The sequence below is a fragment of the Dendropsophus ebraccatus genome, chromosome 3 (assembly GCF_027789765.1).
Source record: "Dendropsophus ebraccatus isolate aDenEbr1 chromosome 3, aDenEbr1.pat, whole genome shotgun sequence".
In the NCBI taxonomy this organism is placed as follows: Eukaryota; Metazoa; Chordata; class Amphibia; order Anura; family Hylidae; genus Dendropsophus; species Dendropsophus ebraccatus.
The window spans coordinates 34479174-34505546 of NC_091456.1; the positions used below are offsets into that span (position 1 = coordinate 34479174).

Below are 26373 nucleotides of genomic sequence, written 5' to 3' on the forward strand. Positions count from 1 at the left end.
TGTGTGCACGGAGCCCACGGAGCTCACCAGGAAAAATGATAAATGCAGCGCACGCGAAGGTCGTGCCCCCCTCGCTGTATTTACCACTAGGCTCCCGTGGTCCGGTGCCTAGGGCAGCACCTTTCAGGGGGGCAGCACCTTTCAGGGGGGCAGCACCAGGGAGCAGGGGGAAGGAAACATTTTTTTTTTCTACATCTATGACCTCCCGTTCAGACTTGGCAGTAAATCTGGTGTCTTTTCGGGGGGGAGGGTCCACTGGATGGACACTGAGCACCCCTCCGCCATCATCCTCTCCAGCAACCACAGCTGCACAGCTCTGGGAGTCGGGTCGTGACATCACCATTTTATCCAGGAAGTGACATCACCATTTTATCCAGGAAGTGACATCACCATTTTATCCAGGAAGTGGGGCCTTGATGCAGTAGTAAGTACAGGGAAATAAGCACATTATAGGCATTTCCCATAATAAGTGGAAATTGGTGATTTGTATAACTTTTGGGGGGCAGTACAATACTTTAATAAAGATTTTCACCGGACTTCTTCTTCAAAAACCATGAAAAACGCAATTCCGAAACCGCGCTCCCCAAGATGGGGCGTCTTCTGGGTATGTGCCTAGGGCAGAAGCAGCTGTTAATATGGCCCTCTGTGTGCTTTCGCAGTTCCGGCCAGCCATTGGCTTAGCGGTCTGTCAGTTCAGACAGCCCCGCTCCGAAGCTGATGCTGCCGCGCAGGACCGGAAGAAGAAGACCTGCGCCTGGACAGGTAATGTATGGTTCTGCTGAACTCGTCGATCACCGTTGCGCATCGCTATTCAACCGTAGCAATGCGATGGTGGCAAACAACGATTTTAGTTCTGAACCTAAATGAATGATCAGCCGATGACACGATCATCGGCTGATCGTTCTCTCTATTCCACGGAGCGAAAATCGGCCGAATGGGGCCAATTCGGCCGATTATCGTTCCTGTGAAATAAACCCCTAACAGGTATAATCATACATACAAATAATAATGATAGTAATAATCATAGCATTGTCTGCTACTGAGTCCTAAATTGTAGCATTAGGCTACAATTCACCTGAAGTATTTTGGACTGTATTTTCAGCCAAAAACAAAGAGTGAAAACACAGAAAGGCTATGTTCACACAAATTATTTTCGTCAGTATTTTTTTTTTTTTAACCAATACCAGGAGTGGGTTGAACACAGAGAAACTGCGAAAATCTGCGAAAATTAAAGTCTTTCTCCTTCAGTTCCACTCCTGATTTCGGCTACTAACCAAAATACTGATTGAGATACTGACCAAAATGCTATGTGTGAAAATAGCCGAAAGGTGCAAAGTTTTCCATTATAATTCTTCTCTGTTGGTTCCATTCCTGGTTTTGGCTACAAATACTGACCTAAATAGTCTAATAGTCTAAACATAACCTTATTGTGACTCAATGCTTTCCTATCAGAAAAAAGTCTATTGTCAGGAATGTGCAGTAGCCTGGTGTGAACTGGGCCTGTTTTTACTTTTGTGTGACACACCTGCTTTCTTCTCAGCTTCCTGGCAATGCAGGAGTTAAACTGATCACTGCTAGACTTGATTTACACAGCTGATTAAGTCTTTTGATTGACTGGTTTCTCTGCCTGTCTGTAACCTGGAAGATCAGAGCGCCGGTCCAATGGGGATCCGGACCGGATCTTGGTCAACATAAAAGAAAGCTGAGGCAGTCTCCCAGCGCTGGCTATTAGATTTCATACCCTGGTCCCAGCTCCCCCTGTCTATTCCTGTAATCCCCATCCTAACTCCCTCTGGTTGCTCGACTTTGTTACCTGACCTCTGGCTTGACTTTTTGACTATCTGATTGTTACCTGATTTTGTACTACGCTGCCCATTTGGTTCTGACCTTGCTTGTTTGACTATCCGATATTGTGTTTGTTTGTCTGTCTTGTTCTGTGTGCATGTATCTAGTACAGAGAACGTCTTTGTGGTTGTCCGCGGCTGCCTAGGGCCGATTGTGGCAAGTAGGTAGGGACAGTTGGTAGGTTCAGCCTTCGGCCCCACTGTCTTGTCCCTACCTCCCTGTTCCTGTCATCTATGTTATGCAGCCCTTCTGTGCATAATACATGGAGATGTATGAGATGATGTGTGAGCATATACACACTAGTCGGCTGATCGCTGACTGTATTTTAAAGGGAGACATCGGCCTGATTTGGCAGATAATCTATCCGTGTAATAGGACCTTAAGTCATCGAGCGCCTATTACCTATTACATGGCTTAATGATCATGCAGCATCGTTAGCAATGTCCGTACAGCCCTCGGGTACATATAAAAAATAATAAAGTTTTACTTACCTCTTCAAGCTCCCAATATCCCAATGGCTTTTCCCTGCTCACTGCACCCGCCGCTGACATGTCACTGCTGTTCAGCCAATCACTGATCGAGACAGGACAGAGCTGTGGCCACTGATTGGCTAAGTGGACTGTTACTGCACAGATGGCTTCAGAGGCTTGAGTGGTGGCTGTGGTGAGCGGGGAACAGGCAGGAGGACTCTGGGCGGCACGGAAAGGTAATTATACAGCTTTATTACTTTCTAAATACTTTAATCAGCCGTTGCACACCTCCTACACACAGTGATGCGGGGATGTCGGTCAATGATTTTTAAACTAGCTGTAAGAAAACGATCAGCCAATGATCATTATCTTTATTACATGGGGCGATATCTGCATGATTCTGCCTGACTGGGCAATATAATCACCCTGTGTAATAGGACCCTAAGGACACCTCGGATCACTTCCATAACTCAAGGATGTTACATTACAAGGTGCTTTTAGGCATAGTGGGAGAGGCATAAGAAAGGACTTACACTAAATCACAAGAAATCTGACTCCTTTACCTGTTAGTTTCAAACACTTCAAAACCGTAAATGTCCAAAAGCCCAATGACCGTTTTCTTTGGTGGTTCCTGTGAATGACACGAGTCTTATCACAATGTGGGAGAAATTCCTCAACATTAAAGCGACCCTGTACTCTCAATCTCCCCCCCCCCCCCCAAACCGCTTGTACCTTTGGATAGCTGCTTTTAATCCAAGATCTGTGCTGGGGTCCTTTCGGCAGGTGATGCAGTTACCTGTAGCCCTGTGTCAAACAGCCGTAGCTTGGCGTATCTGTGCCCTAACTTTGCACCGACCCTCCGTCACTCCTCCCCACCCTCTTCATCATTTGGAATGACCCTAGAACATTTTCTCCTGTCTGAACATAGGTGCCTTAACGATCCAGCCCATGTGCCGGGCTGACACAGGTGAGGAATAGAAGACAATCTGCCTGAAGCATTCCTAATGATGAGGAGGGCGGGGAGGAGGGACAGAAAGGTTGTGCCAGCCTAATGCATAAACAATCTAGGCCACGGCCATTGGGCACAGGGCTGCCAGTTTAAAAGTTGTTTTTTTAGTACAATAACTGCATCACCTGCTGAACGAACCCCAGGACAGATCTTGGATTAAAAGCAGCTATCTGAAGGTACAAGTGGTTTGGAGGGGGGTAGATTGTAGGTACAGAGTCACTTTAAAGCCTGTGTTGTATCATTGTCATGAAAACCACATATGTATTAAACATAAGTAAGAATAGGGAAATCCCCCCAGGTGATATCATGGCCATTTCTAATCTAATGGCCCTATTCCACCAACAGATCTGACGACAGATTATCTGCCAAAGATTTGAAGCCAAACCCAGGAGTGGATTTAAAAAGAGGAGAAATCCAGTCTTTCCTTTATGACCTGTTCTCTGATTATAGTCTGTTCCTGGGTTTGGCTTCAAATCTTTGGCAGATAATCTGTCGTCAGATCTGTTGGTGGAATAGGGCCTTGATTGTATAATTCTTATATAGATCTCAGAGGAGCCGAGTATAAATGTAAGCCATATTGATATGAATATTTTAGTGTTTCATGGCTGCAGAAGGTCACACTAGTGTCCTCATCGTTTAGGAGCTAAATATTTTATGACAAAGGGCAGAGGTGTTAATATGTACAAGAACATGACAGGATGTTTGGCAAGATCACTCGGGTTACAGGAACTCTGTTTCTCCCTTCCTGGACTTAACGCTGCTGAGATCATTACATGTTATTACACTCGGATCATCATGGTTGTATGTTTAAAGGGGAAAACAGATGGAGAAGTCACTCTTAAAATCGGAGGCCATAAAACAAAAATCCTTTCCAGCAGCCAGGTCGCTTCAAACATACAGTAAGTAGTCTGTACTAGAGATGAGCGAACCTCGAGCATACAGGGGCTCGTCCGAACCTGGATGTTCTGCATTTGATTAGCAGTGACTGAAGAAGTTGGATACAGCCCTAGGAGTCCGGAAAAACATGGATGCAGCCAGTGGCCATGACCACACAACGCCTTTTTTTTTGCCAGTTTGACAGACTTTTTTAGATGGCTGTTGTTTAGCAGTCAAATAACGTCCATTATTTCAAAGTAACAGCCATTATTTTGAAATAACGGACAAAATTTGGCTGCAAGATGACTGCCATCCAAAAAAAAAATAAATGTCCGTCAAATGGCCAAAAAAAGACGCAGTGTGGTCGTGGCCACATATTTAAGTGTCACTGTTGATCCATAGAGCTTCATTATATGTCTGACTCTTTTTTTCTAACTCAAAGCGGAGAGAGGATGTGCTGCATTGCATCTTCTCCCGATTCGTTCTCATGATTGGTACGGGCCTGAACACTCAGACCTGGAGAGATCAAAACTTTTGCCTTGCCTCTATGACATGTCAAAAGTTTTTGATATGAAATTTGTATTTGTATGAAATTCAGCAGCATTATCTCAAATGCACAGTGAATAAAATCTGCTTTGGAGGTTTTGAAAAACCTCTCTTCATGTATTATAATTCCCTGTATCTAACTAGCTTCACAGTAAGTAATAAAGCAGTTGGGTTCCAGCTGGCAATATGGACTAGCCACAATACATATAGGTTGTTAGGAATAAACCTCCTATATACCACTGTGTCACCACAGGTCGCCAGGGAATGGATACATTACCGCTGGGAACTGGATGCTCAACCACTACCAAGGACTGAATCTATAGCACTACGTCACCGGGTAATGTATACCCGTGGCTTCATCTAACCTCTGACTACCTTTCATCAAACCATTCACTCTCTCATTCTCATTTTACAAGCCCGCTCCTCATTCCTCCTCCACAAGTACATCAGAGTGTAAGAAAATCACAAAAACCATGCCTGAACTATGAGATGGAAAGTATAAGCACATACTGATCATGCTTCATGTTTTACCTTATTTGCTAGAGATTTATTAATTTTGTTAACAAGCCAGTTAAAGGATCTCCCATACATTGCTTTGGCAAGGGCATCGCGAGCATAGTAGGCCAACTCTAGGTTCAAAGGGCTGAGAACCTTGAAGTAACAAGAAATAAGGAACATAATCAATATTAAGTGTTCTTTAAATGCAGAAAAAAACATGGAGTTAAAGGGGTTATCCGGCACTAAAAAAAATTGCTAATTTCTTCCAGAGACAGCCCCACTCTTGTCTCCAGCTTGGACGGGTTTTTGCTGCTCAGTTCCATTGAAGTGAATGGAGCTTAATTGCAAACTGCACCTGAACTAGACAAGAGTCGTGTTGTCTCGGGTAAATACTGAATGGTTGGACAAATCTAACCTGCTCATTTGCCCCCTAATGCGCACATGGTGCTGGGGAGGAAGGGTTGCGTCTTATCTTCCTCCTTTTGAGCTGTTCCCGTGAAGTTAGTAGTTGAATCCACAGCCCGCAGAACCGTTAGGCGCAATGGGAGCAGGGCAGCGTTCCTAACGGTGCTCCAGGCCGTGGATTCAACTAGTAACTGCATAGAAACAGCGCCGAGGAGAAAGGTAATGGTGCGTTTACACAGACAGATTTATCTGACAGATCTTTGAAGCCAAAACCAGGAGCAGACTATAAACGGGGATCAGGTCATAAAGAAAAGACTGGGATCTGTCCTCTTTTCAAATCCATTCCTGGCCAAAATCTGTCAGATAAATCTTTCTGTGTAAACGCACCATAATGCTACATTTACACGGAAAGATTATCGGGCGAATTTTCGCGATAACGATCAAATTCGAACGATAATCGTACGTGGAAACGCGGCGAACGATCGATAAATCGTTCATTTTGATCTTTTAACATGTTCTTAAATCGTCGTTCATCGTCGCAAAAAATTCGCCGATCATTCTGTGTAAACAGTCGTCGCGCGATAGTCCGGACGGCCGCCTGGCCCCCCCACTCGCAGCCCGGCCCCCCGCTCATCCGCAGCCCCCTGCGCCAGCTCGGGGGTGGCGATTGGAGTGCGCAGGGGTGGCGATCGTAGCAGCAGCGGGCGGGCCGGGCTGCGGGCGCGCGCTCGCAAAACGATTTTTCCGTACGATATATCGTACCGTCTAAACTCTGATCGTTATAAAAAAAAATCGGTACTTCCAAATCGTTAATCATACGATCGGGCCAATTATCGCTCCGTGTAAACTTAGCATAAGGGTCCATTTACACAGAAAGATTATCTGACAGATTATCTGCCAAAGATTTGAAGCCAAGGCCAGGACTGGATTTGAAAAGAGGAGAAATCTCAGGCTTTCCTGTATGACCTGATCTCTGTTTATAGTCTGTTCCTGGTTTTGGCTTCAAATCTTTGGCAGATAATCTGTCAGATAATCTTTCTGTGTAAATGGGCCCTAAAAGACATACCTTCCTCCTCAGTGCCCAGTGTGACCATTAGAGGACTATCAGCAGGTTAGATTAGTCTAACCTACTGGAATAATATGGTAATGGCATAACAAGTATTTTTGATTTTTGTTTTCTTTTTGTGCTTTCATCTTAAAGGAACTATTACATGATGATCAAACATGTAACTTTGGAGAACAAACCTGCTCAGATCTAGCTTCAATCTTCTTGTGTGTTAAAGCTTCTTGTAAAAGGGACACAGGAACGCCAAGAAGCTAAGATAAGAAAGAGAAAAGCAACACTTACTTTTGTCAGATTTTTTTTCCTACTACAGGCAAACCTTTCTTTAGGCTGTTAGGGTGCATGCACACTACGGAATTCCCGCGCATAACCCGCAGCGTATTCCGTCGCTCATACCTGCACACGGCGGCGCGCATCTCCGCCTGTGCCATAGACACTATTCTATGCAAGGGCGGATTCCGCATTCCGCCGAAAGAATTGACATGTCACTTCTTTCGGCGGAATGCGGAATCCGCCCGTGCGGGTACGAGCGACGGAATACGCTGCGGGTTATACGCGGGAGTTACGTACTGTGCACGCACCCTTAGAAAGGTATTCTGCAAGAAAAAAATGTTTTGTTTTGTTTTTTTCAAAGGGCAAACTTAATTGAAACCTTTAAATATATTAAGGTTCTAAAGGACTAAATAAGGTTCAGGAGGGAAGTGTTTTTAGAAAAAAACTGAACTCAAGAACAAGAGGACACAGTGAGAGGTTATCTAGGGGAAAGATCAGAAGCAACGTGAGAAAATATTACTTTACTGAAAGAGTAGTAGATACTTGGAACAAACTTCCAGCAGATGTGGTTGGTAAATCTACAATTATAATATTTAAACCTGCCTCGGATAAACATTTATCTATCCTAAGATAATAAGTAAGGAAATAATCTAAAGGCAAACTAGATGAACCAAGCGGTCTTTTTATGCCGACAATCTTTCTATGTTTTAAATCAACCTGTGTCAAAAAGTTATAAACTTTGTAAACTTGTAAACTCTATTTTTTAAAAATCAAGCCATCTAGTACTTATCAACTGCTGTATGCCCTGCAGAAACTGGTGTATTCTTTACAGTCTCTCACAGTGCTCTCTGCTGCCACCTCTGTCCGTAACAAGAAATGGCCAGAGGAGACAAGGTTTTCTATGTGGATTTGCTTCTGTTCTGGACAGTTCCTGTCACAGACAAAGATGGCAGCAGAGAGCACTGTGTCAAACTAGACCCTTTAAGTGAAATAACAAATCTGGAGCATCATTTCTTAGAGTTTTGTTCCATACCATTGTTCTGTTATCTGGGAATGTAGGAATAGATTGGGGGTTATAATTTCCTTTGTCAATGAGCGTGTCTTTACCCTGTCTGTGGACAAGGGTAAAAGAAACACCTTGTTGTCAATTTATTCATACATTTAAAGGAGGAATACCAGAAAACATCATTATGTAAAGTAAGAAAAGATGCTACATGTTATTATAGTATGGACAGGTCCTCCTTAAGTCCCAAGCAAAACAGGTGCAAAACTCTGAAAGACGCCTTTGAAGGGCCTTTGTGGCAATGTATAACTCAGCGTTTCAAGTACTGGCCCCACAGACCCTGCATTAAATGTGACAGCATGATCATAACTGTATTAGTACCTGGGATAGGGATGATACACGCTCATCTACACTACAGACTACTACAATGAGCATACCTTTGACACCCACTGGATTTGGGTTCCATCCTTAATTATGGCATGGCCATGGCTGTCCTCCTCATACTTTATGTTACCCAGGTGCAAAACACTGGCTACTAATCCAAAAAGATGCTAAAGATTAAAGAGAAAAGATGTAAACATACAGACGTATATTTCATGCTAGTCCAAAACAATAGAAATAATAATCATCAGTCTACTATATACTAGTGTGTCACAACTATTTGGAACTACAGTACTTGTTCTTTCACTAATTTGAAGTGTTTTTTTAAATCATAGATGCAGGTCACTCTTCCCCTTGGCCAACAGGGAGCACACAGATATAATATATTAAGAGGTAATAATGTATAAGGTCTTGGGGTCGGTTTTGTTACGTAAATGGTACCTTATCTGTATGTCTGTCTGTATGTGTATGTATGCCTATCCTGTTTGCAAATATATCATGAACAAACACATGGGAGAAATTTATCAAAAGCTGGCATATTACATGTCGCTTTTAAAGTGATACTGTCACCCCCCCTCCCCCATTTTCAATGAGTGTTCTCCGCACCATTTACAAACGTAGATGCTGCACATTCAATATACCGTATTTTCTGGTATATAAGGCGACTGGGCGTATAAGACGACCCCTGACTTTCAAGAAGTTTGTCAAGGGTTCGCCTTATACGCTGGAAAATGTTAACCCCTGCCTGACCGCAGCAGGGTTTACTAACTGGAGCCCTTCTGTGGTCAGGCAGGGGTTAACTGCAGTTAAAGGAAATAAAAAAAACAGTTAACTCACCTGTGACCTGTTCCCAGCAGCCACATGTCTCCGAGCTTCTCCGATAAGACGCTCAGCTGCCCGGGAGAGCTTCGGGGACCTCTGGCGCAGACAGTGTACGTCACACTGCCTGTGTCGAGAACGGGATGGGAGACGCGCGGCTGCTGGGAACGGGTCACAGGTGAGTTAACTGTTTTGTTTTTTATAGTGGTCGCCGTAAAAACCATCCAAAAAGTTAGAGATTGTTTGCACAAATGAGTAATCTTATAGCTTACCTCAATATCAGCTTCAGTGAACTCAATGATAGTAAAAGCCCTACGAACGAGCTTCCAGTTTGACTTGTCACAGGTGGTACTTACTTTGGCACAATCACCCTAGGGATAAAAAAAAATAAAGCTGCCATGGCTTGTTCATGTATATATTAAAACATCCCAAAAAATGGCTATAGATTTATTTCTTACCTGGATGAGGTAACTATAAAGCTCAGGTTTACGCTCTAGGCCCAACCATCGTATCAAATGATCTTCTCCTCCCTCCAATAACTGGTAGAAAATGTGGAAGTTCCTCTCTCCTTGATTCTGATGGACTACCCGTGACTTCTCTATTAAATAACTAAGGATATGTCCTCCGGCAGGGGCCCCCTGCAGAACCACAAAAAGGCTTGAAGTATAACTGTAAACCATTTCATGTTGTATATATGTGTACTACTTGAAGGGAATGTATCTCCTAAATATACTAGAGTGGGCCCTTTTGACTTCTATAGGAGAGTTCTTTAGGCATGTTTTGTGCCCTGTGCAGAGGTCAGTGTACAAGAAGAGTAGGTAGTAATCACTGATTATCACCTGTTGGCCATCTTATCTATATACTGGTGTAACCTTTCTTTCCTATCTTGTCTGTGATGATAAAGAGGACACTACTGAAATGTTTGAGATTCAAACAGTTTCTCCGTTCCCGGCATGATATTGGTACATCATACCGGGTGGGGAAACACTCCATTACAGGGCTTTTCCATCCGTTGCGGAACTTAGGAATAAGCTAGTATGTATTTGATAAGAAAGAAAATGTTATATTTACCTTGTAGTCAAATTGTACATCCATATATTTTCCAAACCTGCTGGAGTTGTCATTACGGAGGGTTTTGGCATTTCCAAAAGCCTAACAAAATCAAAAGTAAGGGATTTGTAACAGGATGTATATATTCAGTAAAAGCTATCTATATACTATGTATATGTTACAGTTACCTCCAAAACAGGATTGGAGAGGAGAAGTCTGTCTCTGATTGTGTGCAGCTTCTCGGTGGTTGGACATGCCATAGCCAAGTACTGCAGAATTTTTTTCGAAGTCTCTGTTTTTCCGGATCCACTTTCTCCAGATATAAGGATGAAGTGATTGTTCCGCTCTGTGCACATCACCCTATAGGCGTTATCTGCAACTGCATAGCTGAAGAAAGAGAAAGGGATGTGCGGTCAGTTCTATAGAGGCGTGCTCACATACATACCCTTACCTAGTATGGCGTCCATACACCTTTGATAGCTATTGATCAAATGTTCATTTAGCTTTTTCCCCTATTTGCCCAATTTGGCTTGGCTGAATGTCCATGTACTTTGAATGAGAAAAAGGGAGTAAAGCTGCTGCCAGACAGCTCTGGAATTGGCTTATCTCCCTGAAAACAAAAGGAGTTGGATAGTCAATATGCAACAGGCTTCAATCAATATGTGTCTGAAGATAGAAACATAGAAGATTGTTGTATTTCCCTTCTTATTATCTTAGGATAGATATACAGTCATCCCTCAACTTACAATGGCCTCAGGATACAATATTTTCAATATAGAATGTTCCTTTTTGGACCAAATGTGCATAAGTAGATGACTGACCAATAAAAATGGCCATTTTACTTCAAAAATCCCAGTATTAGTGACATGCATGTGTGGTGTCCCACCACGGGTGTTTCTTGTCTTTACACCCCACCCCCCGCAAAAGCCTGTACTTTAAAGTAGTAGTGGTGATGAAGTAGTACCTAAGTTTTACCACTAGATGTCGCTAGTATGTATATTGTATGCTTAAGTATTGCACAGCTGTAGGTAACTAAAGGGTTATTGTTTCTGTGATTTGTGCACCAATGAGAGCTCTTTCTCTTCTCTACCTATTTCCTTTCTTCTTTTGCACTCTCTTCTCACCCATTCACAGCACATATTACATATGCTCTAGGAAGTTGTCACATGGGGAGAGGTAGTGTAGCCACACACTTATTGAGTCTTAGTCTGGTTACTGTAGTGAGAGGACAGTCCCTGCAGCAGTCAAGTTGGGCCCTGACTTATGCCAGGTCCCCTGTTAGAGGACAAGTCAAGTCTTAGTCTAGACGTTGAGTAGCGCAGAGGTATATAGAAACGGCCACTCTCTTCTTGAAAGCAGCACCCCCACGCACTATGCAGTGCTAAGTATCCTCAGAGAGGACATGTCAGGGTTCATCCCAGCCGACGCCATGAACAAAGTCTAAACAAAGTCTAAAGGTGCAGGACAGTATCCTGAAGAAAGAGGAACTGATACGGATAGAGCAAAGTTGTTAGAAGCCTACATACTCTATCTCGCAGTGCGGGTGTAATCAGAGAACTCTGACCACTCTACTCAACCCAGATAACGTGCTCTTGTGTCATACTCTAGGACACTGGGGGGGGGGGGGGGGAGATGGTGCAAAGACCAAGGAATCAAAACACGGGCACAAGTATTCTTTTTTACTCTCAAGTATTCTACATATTCTACTTCTAAAGTTCCAGCAGAGCACAGCCCTACATTGGGTTGCGACTCTCTAGACATCCTCCTCTCTACTTCTCTGAACCCCTTCTACCTCTCAGCATGCAATTCAGCCAGCATGGCTACACTACTCTATAGGCTTTCAGCACAGATCCTGTCACTAAAGTCTAAAGTGTATTGTCAAGACAGAAGTCTGCTGTATATCACTGTATTAAGTATTTCTAAAAGTAAAGAAGAAGTTATTTATTTAACTGGACTAAGTGGTTAATTTCTAAGCACCTACACAGCCATTGCATCCTCCTTGGGTCATCTCCCCTTTCTGTGGGTGGTGGTACGGATAGTCCAGGTGGGTCACAACTCCACTCTGGACCACCGTGATAAGCGCCCAAGGGACCCCCAAACAGCCCGGCAGGTTACTGACCACAGGGGAAAGGGTATAGCCAGTCTCACTAAAATAAAAGCAGGTGTGCCAGCATACTGGCGTCACGACAGCATAACACCTGGCTGAGCTATTCCCCGACCACCCACTACTGTAGTGGAGTCACACTTCACCATCTGGCAAGTTACCTGTCGTCCACCACATCGGTGGAGCACCACACATGCAGTGATTGGCTGTCTAGTAGCACCTCTCTACAATGTAAGTGATACTACTTGTCCTGTACTGCTGTGCTGTTATGTGTTTCTAGTAGCACCTCTCTACAATGTAAGTGATACTACTTGTCCTGTACTGCTGTGCTGTTATGTGTTTCTAGTAGCGCCTCTCTACAGTACAGTGTGATACTACATTATCTCTACCACACTTAACCTGTTCCAGGATGAGTTGCTTCTTTGGACACCAGGTGAGGGAGGCTTTATTTTATTTTTCTAGGACCCTGTGTAATCTGTATAGGACCCTGAAAACGCTTTGGTCTTCTACATAGGAGGTAGTTTACAGCCTCCAGTAGCTCTTTCTGATTGTTGTATGTAAGGGCTTGCTTTATCTATACGAGTTATCTGCTTATTTTTCTTTAATTTTTTTTTTCTTCATTTTGGGATATTTTGGCGGCTTCTGAACCAATTACTAGTTTTCCATACAATGGTCATCTTGGAACCAATTATTGTATCTTAAGGGACCACTGTATATTTATCCCAGACAGGTTTACATTCAGTTATTGTAGATTTACCTACCATATCTGCTGGAAGTTTATTCCAAGCATCTACTACTCTTTCAGTAATAGCTTTTCTTTTCAGTTATAGCTTCACTTTGCTTCTGAGCTTTCTCCCAACTAACCTCTGACTGTGCCCCCTTTGATCTTGAGTTCTTTTTTATTATTATTATTATTATTATTATTATTATTATTATTATTATTACTTTTTTAACCTTCTTTAGTCCTTTAACATATTTAAAGGTGTTCCCCTTTACCTTCTTTCCTCCAGACTATACAAATTTAGATCCTTAGGTCTTTCCTGATATTTTTTATGCCTGACACCCACCACCATTTTTGTAGCCTGTCTTCTATTTTATCAATATCCTTTTTTAGGTGAGGCCTCCAGAACTGCACACAGTATTCCAGATGTGGTCTCACCAGAGCTCTATACAGTGGGATCACAATCTCCTTCTTCCTACTGGTTATAAGTCTAGCTATACAGCCCAGCATACCATTATATATATACAGCCCAGCATACCATTATATATATACAGCCCAGCATACCATTATACATATACAGCCCAGCATACCATTATATATATACAGCCCAGCATACCAATATATATATATATATATATATATATATATATATATATATATATATAGCCCAGCATACAATTTGCTTGCCCTACCACCTGGTTGCACTGGTGACTCATTTTAAGGCTGTCAGAAATCACTTCTCCTAAACCCTTCTCTTCTGAAGTCTTTGCAAACACAGTACTGCCGATATGATACTCAAATAGAGGATTCCTCCTCCCAAGTGCATTATATTACATTTAGAAACATTAAACTGCAGTTTCCATTGTTTGGACCACTTATCTAGTAAAGCTAAATTATTTTCCATATTAAATATGACATCTCCAGGAATATCATCCCTATAGCACACTTTTGTGTCATCAGCAAAAAGACAAGCCTTACCTACCTAACCTTCTCCTATATCACTAACCTTACCTACCAAACCTTCTCCTATGTCACTTACAAACATATTAAATATATGTAAGAAATCAGTGGCACTAGATAAATTGATAATAAAACAATAAACACTACTAAACAATTGTACGGTTTTAATAAATCCAGTCTTACATGTGCGGTGGCAGCTCAATGAAATTTACACCTTGGTAGAGTTCCATCTGCTGCTGAGTATACAGCTCAAGATTCTTATATGGGTTCACAGAAACCAGCAATGTCCCAATATAGGTCTGAGAAAAAGAAGAGAAGATTTTATAAAACCCTATAGTCATAAAATAGACAAAACACTAGTACTAGATCACTGCCTATAACCATCACTGATATTCTAACACACTGGTTCAGGTTTCTGCAAGCGAATCTAAAGGTTTATTGAAAAAAACCTAGTGGCATTATTACTAAGCAGGTGGTAAAATAACTGTGTGTGGGGCACTATGGGGGAGATTTATCAAACATGGTGTAAAGTGGAACTGGCTCAGTTGCCCCTAGCAACCAATCAGATTCCACCTTTCATTTTCCAAAGAGTCTGTGAGGAATGAGAGGTGGAATCTGATTGGTTGCTAGGGGCAACTGAGCCAGTTTCACTTTACACCATGTTTGATTAATCTCCCCCTATGTGTGCACCAATGCTGGGGGACAATTTCTCTGTGTGTGGAAGAACTATTATAGGATTATGTGGTCACCATTACTGATGTCTTATGATAAGGACATATCAGAGGACAGTACACATAAAGGAGTGTATCTAACAGCAGTAAAGGGGTATTCCACTCAAACATAACTTGTCATGTTGCTGCCCATGGTGAGACTAACATTCTATACTTGTTATTATCTATTCAGTCTCCTCCCTCCAATTCTGAGCTGCTGTTTTCTGGTGAAAAAATTGACACAAAAAAAGTGTGAGCTTTTCTTTCTATCTCCCCCTCCCCCCCTTTCCGAGATGGCTGATGTAAACAAGTCCCTGACTGGCTTTATCTGCAACTTTGTAGCTTCTTTGTAATGCTGGGAGTATTAATCATGGTGAGTTCATCAGCAACTTGACCTCCGATTAACTCTCCCGGCATTACAAAGAAGCCACAAAGTTGCAGATACAGCCTGCCAAGAAGTTGTTTACATCAGCAGTCTCAGAATTGAGGGGGGAGGAGGAGAGACAGAGAGAAAAGCTCAGGGGAAAAGATAATAATACCAAGTATGGAAGGAATTGTTAGTCTCAACATATGAAAGGTTATGTTTGAGTAGAATACCCCTTTAAACTTTAACATAAATCAACATGCTATAACATAGAACAGTGTATAACTACACAGTATTTGGATAGAGGGAAGGGATATGTCCTTACATATGAATGATATTAAAATCACTGAGGAATAAAAGACATTACATAGATAAGATTCTCCTGGAAGCGTTTGCGCAGATTGTCAAGGAAAGCAGTCTCACTGGTGTGGGAATCCAGCAGCACAAAATCCTGCACTCCGACCTTCTCCCGTGCACTAAGAGAGCCTTCAATGTGCATATTGGTGCCATTCTCTTTCCCATTTGCTCCCTGACAAAGAAAATAATGTTGTATCATAAAGTTAAAGAAAGGCAAAAAACAAAAAATACAACTTGTGCATGAACCCTTAGGGCAGTGTTGAAATGTGGGGACTCTCTCTGCCAACAACACTAGTATCAGCACACACCCCCCCCCCCCCCCCTTTAATAAATAAATATAAATATATATATATATATTAGGGATCAGGGCTTGGGTTCTAAAAAAATAATTATACATTTATTTTATCCAGGGCCACTTGGGACCAAGTCTGGTTCCTACAAGGAATTTCTACAGATACCCTGTGTACCAGCTTTGCCCTGGCGTGAGGGATATTCCTTCTCATGACTTCAAGGGGTAGAGCAGCATTACACTTCTAGTTCGAGAAGGTAACAGTCAAGGGCCTCTTACCAGTCCATTACCTTTGTGGACCTCTGGTCAGGTCGGAACCACTTCTACTAACTAGAGCCAGCCTGCAAAATTTTAATCAATTTAGAGACTTTAAAGGGATTATCCAGTACTATAAAAACATGGGCACTTTCTTTGAGAGACAGCAACACTCTTGTCTCCAGGTCAGGTGTGGTTTGTCTTTAAGCTCCATTCACTTCAATGGAACTCAGTTACAAAACCTGCACCCAAACTGGAGACGAGAGTGGTGCTGTCGCTGGAAGAAAGTGGACATATTTATCAGAGCTGGATAACCCCTTTAACACACAGAAAGCAGCTCAGACCACTTACTAAGACCATGTTCACACAACGTAAGTTAAGTATTGATCACGGCCATTCTTGCAACTTACATTGTGCTGCAGCTAGAGGGAATCCTCATTGAATTGAATAGCGACCACAGAAAACCTGTCAGTTCAGACAATGGAGCGTGCAGTTCTGGCCGCACACTCCATTGTGTGCAACGGTGAATTTGGATGCGAACGCACACTTATGCGCCCGCATCCGAATTCAGCAGAAGTGAAGATCATCTGGCCGATACTGCAGTACCAGCTGGGATGATCTTATCTGTCACAGAACGGCCGGATCACAGAAAGGCCGGTGTCTTACACCATGTGAACATGGCCTAACTCTGCATGGGTTAACTCTTCACCACTTGCAACTTCTGTTTTCTCTTTTTCTTCCCCACCCAAAAAAGTATTGAAAAATGATACGTACCCCCCAAATTGGTGACCATAAAAAAACTACAACTTATTCTACATGAAATAAACGCTCATGGAAAAGTATGAAAGCATTAAAAACATAGTTGTCTTTTTTATTTTTACTGCATGGGAAAAAAAGAGGAAAAACAAGTGCAGCTTTGCATGAAAACGTGCGTATTCTGCTTCCTGTTGACTTCAATGTGAATTTGTGCAGCAGTTTACACTGTGAACTACAAAGCAGATTCTTTCCTACACAGATTAAGGCTATGTTCACACATTTGTTTTTGGACATATTTTTGGACAGGCGTCATTTGGGGGCAAAAATATTGTCAAATTTTGATCATTACGGCCATAATTTTCAAATAAACCCATATTTTCCCCTCAGAACAATGTCCTTCAAAAATACAGAATGCTGTGTAAACAAAGCTTTAAAAATCACATTCAGGAAAAAAGAAAAAAGACATGTCCTACTCCTTATCCATGTGCAAAAACTTGCCTGAATCCACACATGCTGTAATTAAAAACCATAGAGTTCAACTCAAGGTGTTTTAAGATGGGCTTTAGTATCTGTGACATATTTTGTAAGATTATGGAATAAATACAGATTTTATACTCAGGAAGTGCTGGATTGTTCCATTTGATGTTAATATCATTGCTATTTCCCATGTTGTCCACTAGGTGGCGCCTAAATATTTAAAAACAATAAGAATTTATGGGAACATATACTATTTTGCAAGCCAGTTTTTTTTTTTTTTTTTTAAACATATTCCTCTAGTTCAAGGAAATAAAAAAAAAGTGACCCACTAACATTATATTGTGATATCCTGTTAAACAATATTATAATTATTATCATCATCATTATTCAGACAGATTTGCCCATCTTTTTATGTTATGTGTGCAGTTCATTTAGACTCAAAACCCTTTTTTTTTATCAAATAATGTTACATTTTGGACTTATTCTAATGTATTTTTTTTTCTTATCAATCTAGGTGTGTAGACATTTCTGAAAAGGATTTTTTTTCTCATTAAAAACCATGTTTGCACACTGTTCTCAGATATTTTCACAAAACATTTTTGGACATTTTTGAGAAAGTGATTTCTCCAAAATTTGTGACAATTTTACACCACTATACTGTACATATTTTCAGACCCTTTGCCCGGGTCAAAAGTTAAAGGGGTACTCCCATCTCAACTAACATAGTTATACTTGTAGGACTGATCAAGTTAAATATTTGTGCAAATACATTCATTTAGCAAACTTATCTCCTTCTCTTGATATGCAGTGGTCTGGCTGGTGTCTATAGTAGTGTATATACATATATATATATATATATATATATATATATATATATATATATATATATATATATTATACAGTATTCATACACTTTACCTTTATACATCTACATTATAGCTATATATACACCAGCCAGACCACTGCTTTTAGAGCAGAGTGGTGGTGTGTAACTTAGACAGTTACTGTAACTATTAACAATGGGAGGGAAACAGCAGCATATCAGGAGAAGGAGGCAAGTTTGGGACAGAAATGAAGGGTTTGTCTGGTTTGTGGACAAATTGTGTTGCACACCTTTAGTAAATGTGTCGATCCACTAAAAGTGGACAAAAAGGGAACAATTTAGTAAATCAGGCACAGCCTAAGGCCATGTTCACATGACGTAAGACACCAGCCGTTCTGTGACCGTTCTGCTTCTCTATTCTAGCCTTTTGTACTACAATACTGCATTATGGGGATACATTATACTCCACATTCTGATTGCTATACTGTACAGTAACTTATGATATTACATATTCAGCTGATTCTGAATGTTTGTTTCATTTGTTTTACATGTTATTATTTTTATGCTATAAAAATAATACATTATGTTATACGTTATATGTTATACATTATTTTTGGGGTGTGGAACCAATTTTGCTGCAATTATTTCTTGCACCTACCGGATCCGCAGCGGATCTCACTTCTGCAGATTCGCAGCAAAATCAGCTGCGGATCCAGTACCATTGATGCCTATGTTAGCACATACTCGCAGCGGGATTGACATCCCGCTGTGAGTATGTGCTTTAACCCCCTGGCGCCCACAGCCCCGCCGCTCGCATCAGCCCCGCCACCGGCATCCTCTATCCCTGCCCCCCTCATCCCACGCCGCCCGCATCCTCCATCCTCGCCCCCCATCAGCACCGCCGCCCGCATCTTCCATCCCAGCCCCCCATCATCCCCGTTGCCCGCATCCTCCCCGCTGCTCGCATCCTCCATTATCCCTGCCCGCATCCATCCAGGATGCGGGCAGCGGGGATGATGGGGGCCCTTTTAACCGATACCTAAGAAAATGTGTGCCAAATTGCCTCTATTTCTTTAGTTCCTGTTGCTTTGTTTTTTTGTAGCTGGATAGTGCAGACCTCTGTGTTATTCTGTAAAACTGAATGCGCCACTTTCTGCCTCAGGGTAGGTTGACACTGCGTTTTTGTATCAGTTTTACTGTATCTGCTTTAAAAATGTTTAATTTTAACATACACAAAAACATGATCAATCTCCTTTTTGTGTATGTTAACCCTTTGAGGACCAGGCCCAAAATGACCCAGTGGACCGCGCAAATTTTGATCTTAGTGTTTTCGTTTTTCCCTCCTCCCCTTCTAAGAGCTCTAGCACTCTCGGTTTTCTATCTACAGGCCATGTAAGTGCTTGTTTGTTACAGGAATAGTTGTACTTTGTAATGGCGTCATTCATTTTACCATAACATGTATGATGGAATTCCAAATATATTATTTATGAAGATATAAATAGGTGAAATCGTAAAAAAGAATGCAATATGGTAACTTTTGGGGGGTTCCTGTGTCTACGTAATGCACTATATGGTAACAGCGACATGATACAATTATTCTATAGGTCAGTACGAACACAACCATATGCAGGTTACACAGATTCTCTAATGTTATATATATTTTTTTTTATGAAATCCTTTTTTTTGGCAATTAAATATTAATAAAATGGGCCTATTGTGACGCTTATAACGGTTTTATTTTTTCACCTACGGGGCTGTATGGGGTGTCATTTTTTCCGCCATGATCTCTAGTTTTTATTAATACCATATTTGTGAAGATCGGACGTTTTGATCACTTTTTATTGATTTTTTTTAATATATAATGTAACATAAAATCGGTAATCTGCGCACTTTTTCCCCTCTTTTCGTGTACGCCGTTCGCCGTTCGCAATGACGCTTGTTATATTTTAATAGATCGGACAATTACGCACGCTACGGTATATTATATGTTTATCTATTTATTTATTTTTATATGTTTTATTTATATTATGGGAAAGGGGGGTGATTTCAACTTTTATTGGGGGAGGGGTTTTGGGGTAGTGTAATAGTGTTTTGAACTTTTTTTTTTTTTACACATTTGAAGTCCCTTTGGGGGACTTCTACATACACTACTTGGATTTTTACACTGACCATTGCTATGCCATAGGCATAGCATTGATCAGTGTTATCGGCGATCTGCTCATTGAGCCTGCCTGTGCCGGCTCAGTGCAGCAGATTGCCGATCGGACCACACGGAGGCAGGTAAGAGACCTCCGGCGGTCCGTTTCAATGATCGGGACCCCCGCAGTCACACTGCGGGGGTCCCGATCGGTAAGTGACAGGGGACTCCCCTTGTCACTTGTCACTTGCACAGCCGGCCCCCACCTGCTATGAAGCGCGCTCCGCTCCGGAGCACGCTTCATAGCCGGAGAAACACCCAGGACGTAGGGTTACGTCCAGGGTCGTCTAGGGGTTAAACATAAAAAAAAAAAAAAAAAAAAAAAGGATCAGTTTACATTTTTTTGGTGGAATTTATTTTCCGTTTTTCTATCTATATTATAAAATAATCCTAAAATCTTACAGTTTTCATTCTTCCCACTGGGGCTAAGACTAAGACTAAGACTAAGACTAAGACTAGGTACTATTACACCAACAGATCTGACGAAAGATTATCTGCCAAAGATTTGAAGCCAAACCCAGGAGTGGATTTGAAAAGAGGAGAAATCCAGTCTTTCCTTTATGACCTGTTCTCTGTTTATAGTCTGTTCCTGGGTTTGGCTTCAAATCTTTGGCAGATAATCTTTCGTCAGATCTGTTGGTGTAATAGTACCCTAAGGTGAGACCTATTGTTCTTTCTGTAGTGATAAGAGGAGGCTGCTGTAAAGTGATCTGTACAGCATTGCAGCGTCATGTGACACCAGTAGATAGAAAAGACAATAGCAGCTCCCTGGAGAATGACCTCTTCAAAGTTCACAGAGCACGCTCGGTAATGTTTTACATTCATCTCAAGGGATCAGACTTGGTCTGTTGTCTGCTATGTCCATAAGTATTGCAGTAAAGCATGTCACTGAATGCTGTTAAAGGGGTTATCCAGCGCTACAAAAACATGGCCACTTTTCCCCCTACTGTTGTCTCCAGTTCAGGTGGGGTTTGCAATTAAGCTCCATTTACTTCAATGGAACTGAGTTTCAAAACCCCACCCAAACTGGAGACAACAGTAGTGGGAAAGTGGCCATGTTTTTGTAGCGCTGCATAACCCCTTTAAGAACTGCCCAGGAAATATGGCACCCCCAATAACAATGTACAAAAAATAAATAAATAAAAAACTTACAATCAGAAAATAAAAACAGATTGGAATAAAAGAATACGTTTTAATATCTGACTCTAATCAGTAAAAGAAAATTTAGGAGACACATCATCTTTAACTGGACAGCAAAAACGCAGTGTAAACCTAGCCCCAATCTGTCCAAAAATTCAACTCAAGTATACGGAGACAGATCGTTCTGGTGACATCAATTTGTTTACAAGAGGCTTTATTAATTCTCTGGGCTGACGCGGGGCCCACAACCTTATACGAGTTCGAGAAGGAAACATCTAGAAACAAAAAGCCACACTCAGAATGCACATTGAGAATCTCAAGATGCCATTTGGTCTCTGCAATACCTCTGCTGTCTTTTGTGAACATTTTCAGGATTGTCCTTTAACCTACTGTGGATTACTTGACCATTGATGAACATCCTAATTTTTTTGCCCCCTCCCCCAATGGTACAGTGGTACCTCGGTAACTTGGATTAAGAGCATTGCTTTGGTTTAAGAGCTCCCTGTACTGGGTGCAAGGGAGAGTGGGGGAGGTGTATCGTCTGCACAGGGTGGTCTACAGCACTGTACGTCTCCCTCACCTTCCAAATCATAGCAGAACCACTTCAGGCTGGGGCCTGCATCAGGTGACAGGACTGTGGAGGTAATCTCCTCATAGCTGTAACCCCTCTCTCCCCGGACAGAGAGTGCTGCCCGCATATTCCCCGCTCATTCCTTCATGCTCTCTGCAGTATCTGTCAGCCCTTGTGTTTCCCATCCTCTCCATTACTGAAATAATGTGCCTGTACTCACACTCAGCTATACACACTGCTGCTATAATCTGCCTGAACTCACACTCAGCTATACACACTGCTACTATAATTTACCTGCAGAACCGCTTCTTTATTCTAGCCTGTTGTACTACGCTACTGCATTATGGGGATCTGCAGCTCCATTCTGTATCTACGAACTGCGGCTGTTTTTTTCAGGTTTATTCACTTACTATACATTATACTCCACATGCTGATTGCTATACTGTACAGTAACTTATAATATCACATATTCAGCTGCTTATAAATGTTCTATGTTCTTATAAATCTATCTATCTATATTACACACATTCTGTATAATGTTAATATTGGTAAGACAATATTCTATGCATGATAATAGTGTATATCTATAAATAACAGTCATAGTTACCAAATAACACCAATATACAAGAAGCAACTATTATCACAATACATGTTACTGTGGTGACCCCCGGTGTGGAGGTACGGCCGGTCACTTGCCAGGTGGTTAAGCGTGACACCAGTCCTGTGGTGGTTGGCCGAGATATAGCCTTGCTCGGTGGTATTTTGTTGTGACCTGCCGGGTTGTTGAGGGGTCCCTTGGGTACTTATCACGGTGGTCTGGAGTGGAGTAGTGACCCAACTGGACTATTGGTACTGCCACCCACAGAATGGGGAAATGACCCAAGGAAGGTGTGTGCTGTGTCGGTGCTTCACAAGGAATCACAGAGTTTCTTTAGCATAAATATAATCTTGTTTACTCTGAAGATTACTTGAGGTAGGCAGCAGATAATACAACTTTGCCTTGATACAATACTTTACACTTGATAACTTACTTAATACTTGGTAATCAAGATCTGTACTGAGAGTAGAAGGAGTGATACAGTCGTGCTGACTGAATTGCGTGATGAGAGGTAGAAGAAAGAATCAGAAGAGTAGAGAGGAGGATGTCGAGAGAGTCCCAACCCAAGTAGTACTGTGCTCTGCTGGATTTTCGGAGGTAGAAATAGAAGAATACTTGAGAGTAGAGAGAAACCTTATGCCTGCGTTTTGACTCTTTGGTCTTTGCACCACCTATTGCCCACCAGTGTCGAGTGACCCGTCCTAGAGGGTGACACAAGCCCCAGACCTTGTTACCTGGCATGAGCGGAATGCTGAGGGTTCCCTGCTGACACCCACGCTGCGAGATAGAGTTCATAGGCTTCTAGCAACTTTGCTCTATTCGGATCAGTTCCTTACTTCTTTATGGATACTGTCCTGTCCTGAGTGGGTTAGGATGATCCCTGACTTGTCCTCTCTAGTGAAAGCTTAACACTGCATAGTGTGGAGTGAGGTTAATTGAGAAGAAACTGTATCTAGCTGCATGTGCTCTGATCTACATCTAGACTGCTTACTGATACTGGGGACCTGGCAGGAGCCAGGGCCCAACTTGACTACAGAATTCAAAGACAAAAGACCCTACTCTTCCTCTACCCATGTGACTTCCTTCCTACAGTGCATATAAGGTGTGCTGTGAGTGGGTGAGCAGTGCATATGTAGAAGTAAAGAGAGAGATGATAGGTGAAAAGAAGAAACAACTCTTATTGGTGTACAGATCCATGTGGTACATAAACAAACAATAATTCTTTGGGTACTACAGCCGTGCAATATCTAGACATACATACTTGTGATAATAACATCTTGTGGCAAAACTCAGGAACTACTTCATTACCACTTAATCTTAAAAGTACAGGCTTTTACGAAGAGTGAAACCAATAGCAACACCCGTGGTGGGACACCACATTACCACCATACATTTACAGACCAAACACAGTATACCAAGGCCGATATTACCAATATAACCAGTAAACATAGGACAAATAATAAAAATTACACCATGGCCACTACCACAAAGAAAATAAATATGCTGAATAGGCAGATTGGCACACCAAACATAAGTAAAAGTACTTTATTAAAGCAGGTACAAAAATACACACTCTATGTCAAATAGGGTATAACCCAGAACAGCACCACTATGCTGGTATAGCAGCTAGCCATCTAGCCTGCACAATAATATATAAATCTGAAGCTAGCAATGTAGACCCATATAAGGTACATTCACAGTAACTAATATGATACCACTGTACTAAGTAAAGAATTTTATATAAGTGCTTTTATATTTTATATACAAGAATTTTATACCATAACTGGTATTCCCAAGTGTCATATTTTAATTGGTTTAAATTTTGGGGACTATTTAAAGGGGAACTCGACATAAGGAGAATTTGTTTTCTATTAAAAGTACATTAAAAGTTATATAGATGTGTCTATATAATGTATCACCATATCTGTGCGGTTCTGCCACACTGGTAGCTGGTAGAAATCCAGGAACTGAAGAAAAATGGCCTCTGTGCAATTTCACATTGTATCCTGCTCCCACTGCTCTCCCCCCTTAGGAGACAAATATTCCATGCCTTTGTCTGACGTTGTGTGTGTCTGCTGAGTGCAGGCTGATGATGCAGACAGGGGGCAGGGCGTGATGTCACAGGAGGCGCGGCTGGATCCCCCAATCCCCTGAGTGATTCACCATCTCTAAAAGGCCAGAAGCAGGTGCTACAAGGACTGTGGACTGTGCTGAACAGCTGAGGGAAAGCATTGCATTCTGGAACATGTACTGCATTCTGGGAACTGCTCAACCAGGAAGTACAGCAACACAATACAGAACAAAAAAAACCAAAACAAATGGATTTTGGGTAGTTTCAAAACTAGGATAGATAGGTAAGTTTGTTTCTTTCTGATTGTGCATTGAATTCTGGCATTTAGCACCTGTTGTTTATATGGTCTAAATTATTTAGGGTTTATGTGTTATTTGACCATGACCACTACCATCATCACCATACAGTGACCAGATTATAGCACTATATAGTCACCGATTAAAATCCACTAAGTAGTGACCATATATAGAGGTATATCAAGCTGTACACAGCTTCTGTAGACATCTTAAGCGATTATAGTACAGTTACATCCATTGACTCACAGGGGGCGTTTTCCCTGTATGAATTCACTGCAGGTAAAGTTTTTGCTTTTCATTTTCTTCTCCTGGTTCAGCCCATCGTGAAGACTTTTCTGACCATGACTCGTCTATGCAGAATTTTCTAGATAATCATTTTAGGCTCCTTGCTCCACAGCATCACCCCCCGTGCAACCATATAGTAATCAGACTTCTCCCAAATAGTAGTTAGGTCTCACTGTGCCCCTGTATAGTGGTACCCCCAGTAGGTAGCATCCCCCACGGTGATATCCCTCCCGTAGGTAGTCCTCCTGGTAGTTGCCCCCCAAATAAATTGTATCCCCATGTAGGGAATTACCCATAGACAATCCTCTACCATGTAGATAATGCCACTGTAGTAACCCCCTCCTCATATGAAATGATCTCCCTGTAGTAAACACCCTCCGTAGGAAATCCCCACTGTAGGGCTGGGCCTTTCCCGGACTCTTAAATTACTTATTTTTGCATATTCATTATCCCTCTCTAATCCAATTTTTCCAAACACGGCCACCCCCATTTTTCCATATTTAATATAACCTTCTCAATATACATATATATATATATATATATATATATATATATATACGTTCCGGGCCAGATCACTGCAGCTCACTCACAGGTAGAATGATACACTTCAGTGCACTTCCTTTAACTATTCATTAGGAGCTCTTATAGTTAAAGTATGATTCTGGCAGCCCAAAGCTTCCAGGGGGGCCACTGGTAATGTGCAGGGAAATAGCACATCTCCAGGAGGCAGAGAAGACTGGCCCATCTGCCCAGTCAGGCCCAGGTAAGAATAAAAGTAGTAGTAGTAGAATTTGTAGCCAATCAATAGAGACCCATGTTAGGGTGTGTTCACACATTGAGCTTTATAATTGTAACTATTAAATACAAAGCGAGATCTGGATTTGGAAACAGAAGAAGTCCCACTTTTTCCTTTACACATGTCTTCCATTTCTGTTATTGAGGAATTAATCAATTAATTGCAATAAAAAAAATCTGAACATGTGAACATACCTTTAGGTTCTCTGTCAGACACCTCAAGATGATTTCATAACACACTTTTCAGTTTCCATATGTTTTTAGGAGAGACCCTCGTGAGATAAGCATATAACTGATACCTAAGAGAACATGTGCAAAATTTCCCCCCATTTCTTTAGCTCCTGTTGCCATTTTTTAGCTGGATAG

The 26373-nt window shown here is 41.7% G+C and overlaps 1 protein-coding gene across 5 annotated transcripts in view; it reads right to left on the reverse strand.

Moving 5' to 3' along the window:
* MYO1H (myosin IH) overlaps nucleotides 1–26373 on the reverse strand; it is a 111909-nt gene that overhangs the window by 31101 nt on the left and 54435 nt on the right. For 4 of the 5 annotated variants that reach the window (XM_069961375.1, XM_069961377.1, XM_069961376.1 and 1 more), the window contains 10 exons: nucleotides 15465–15626; nucleotides 14207–14322; nucleotides 10427–10625; nucleotides 10260–10340; nucleotides 9647–9826; nucleotides 9461–9559; nucleotides 8426–8539; nucleotides 6895–6966; nucleotides 5278–5397; nucleotides 2879–2946 (listed from right to left, as the gene is read on the reverse strand). In XM_069961375.1, the coding sequence (XP_069817476.1) occupies nucleotides 2879–2946; nucleotides 5278–5397; nucleotides 6895–6966; nucleotides 8426–8539; nucleotides 9461–9559; nucleotides 9647–9826; nucleotides 10260–10340; nucleotides 10427–10625; nucleotides 14207–14322; nucleotides 15465–15626 (1211 nt within the window). The remainder of the gene's footprint in view (nucleotides 1–2878; nucleotides 2947–5277; nucleotides 5398–6894; nucleotides 6967–8425; nucleotides 8540–9460; nucleotides 9560–9646; nucleotides 9827–10259; nucleotides 10341–10426; nucleotides 10626–14206; nucleotides 14323–15464; nucleotides 15627–26373) is intronic. The other variant, XM_069961379.1, reaches the window with a different exon arrangement.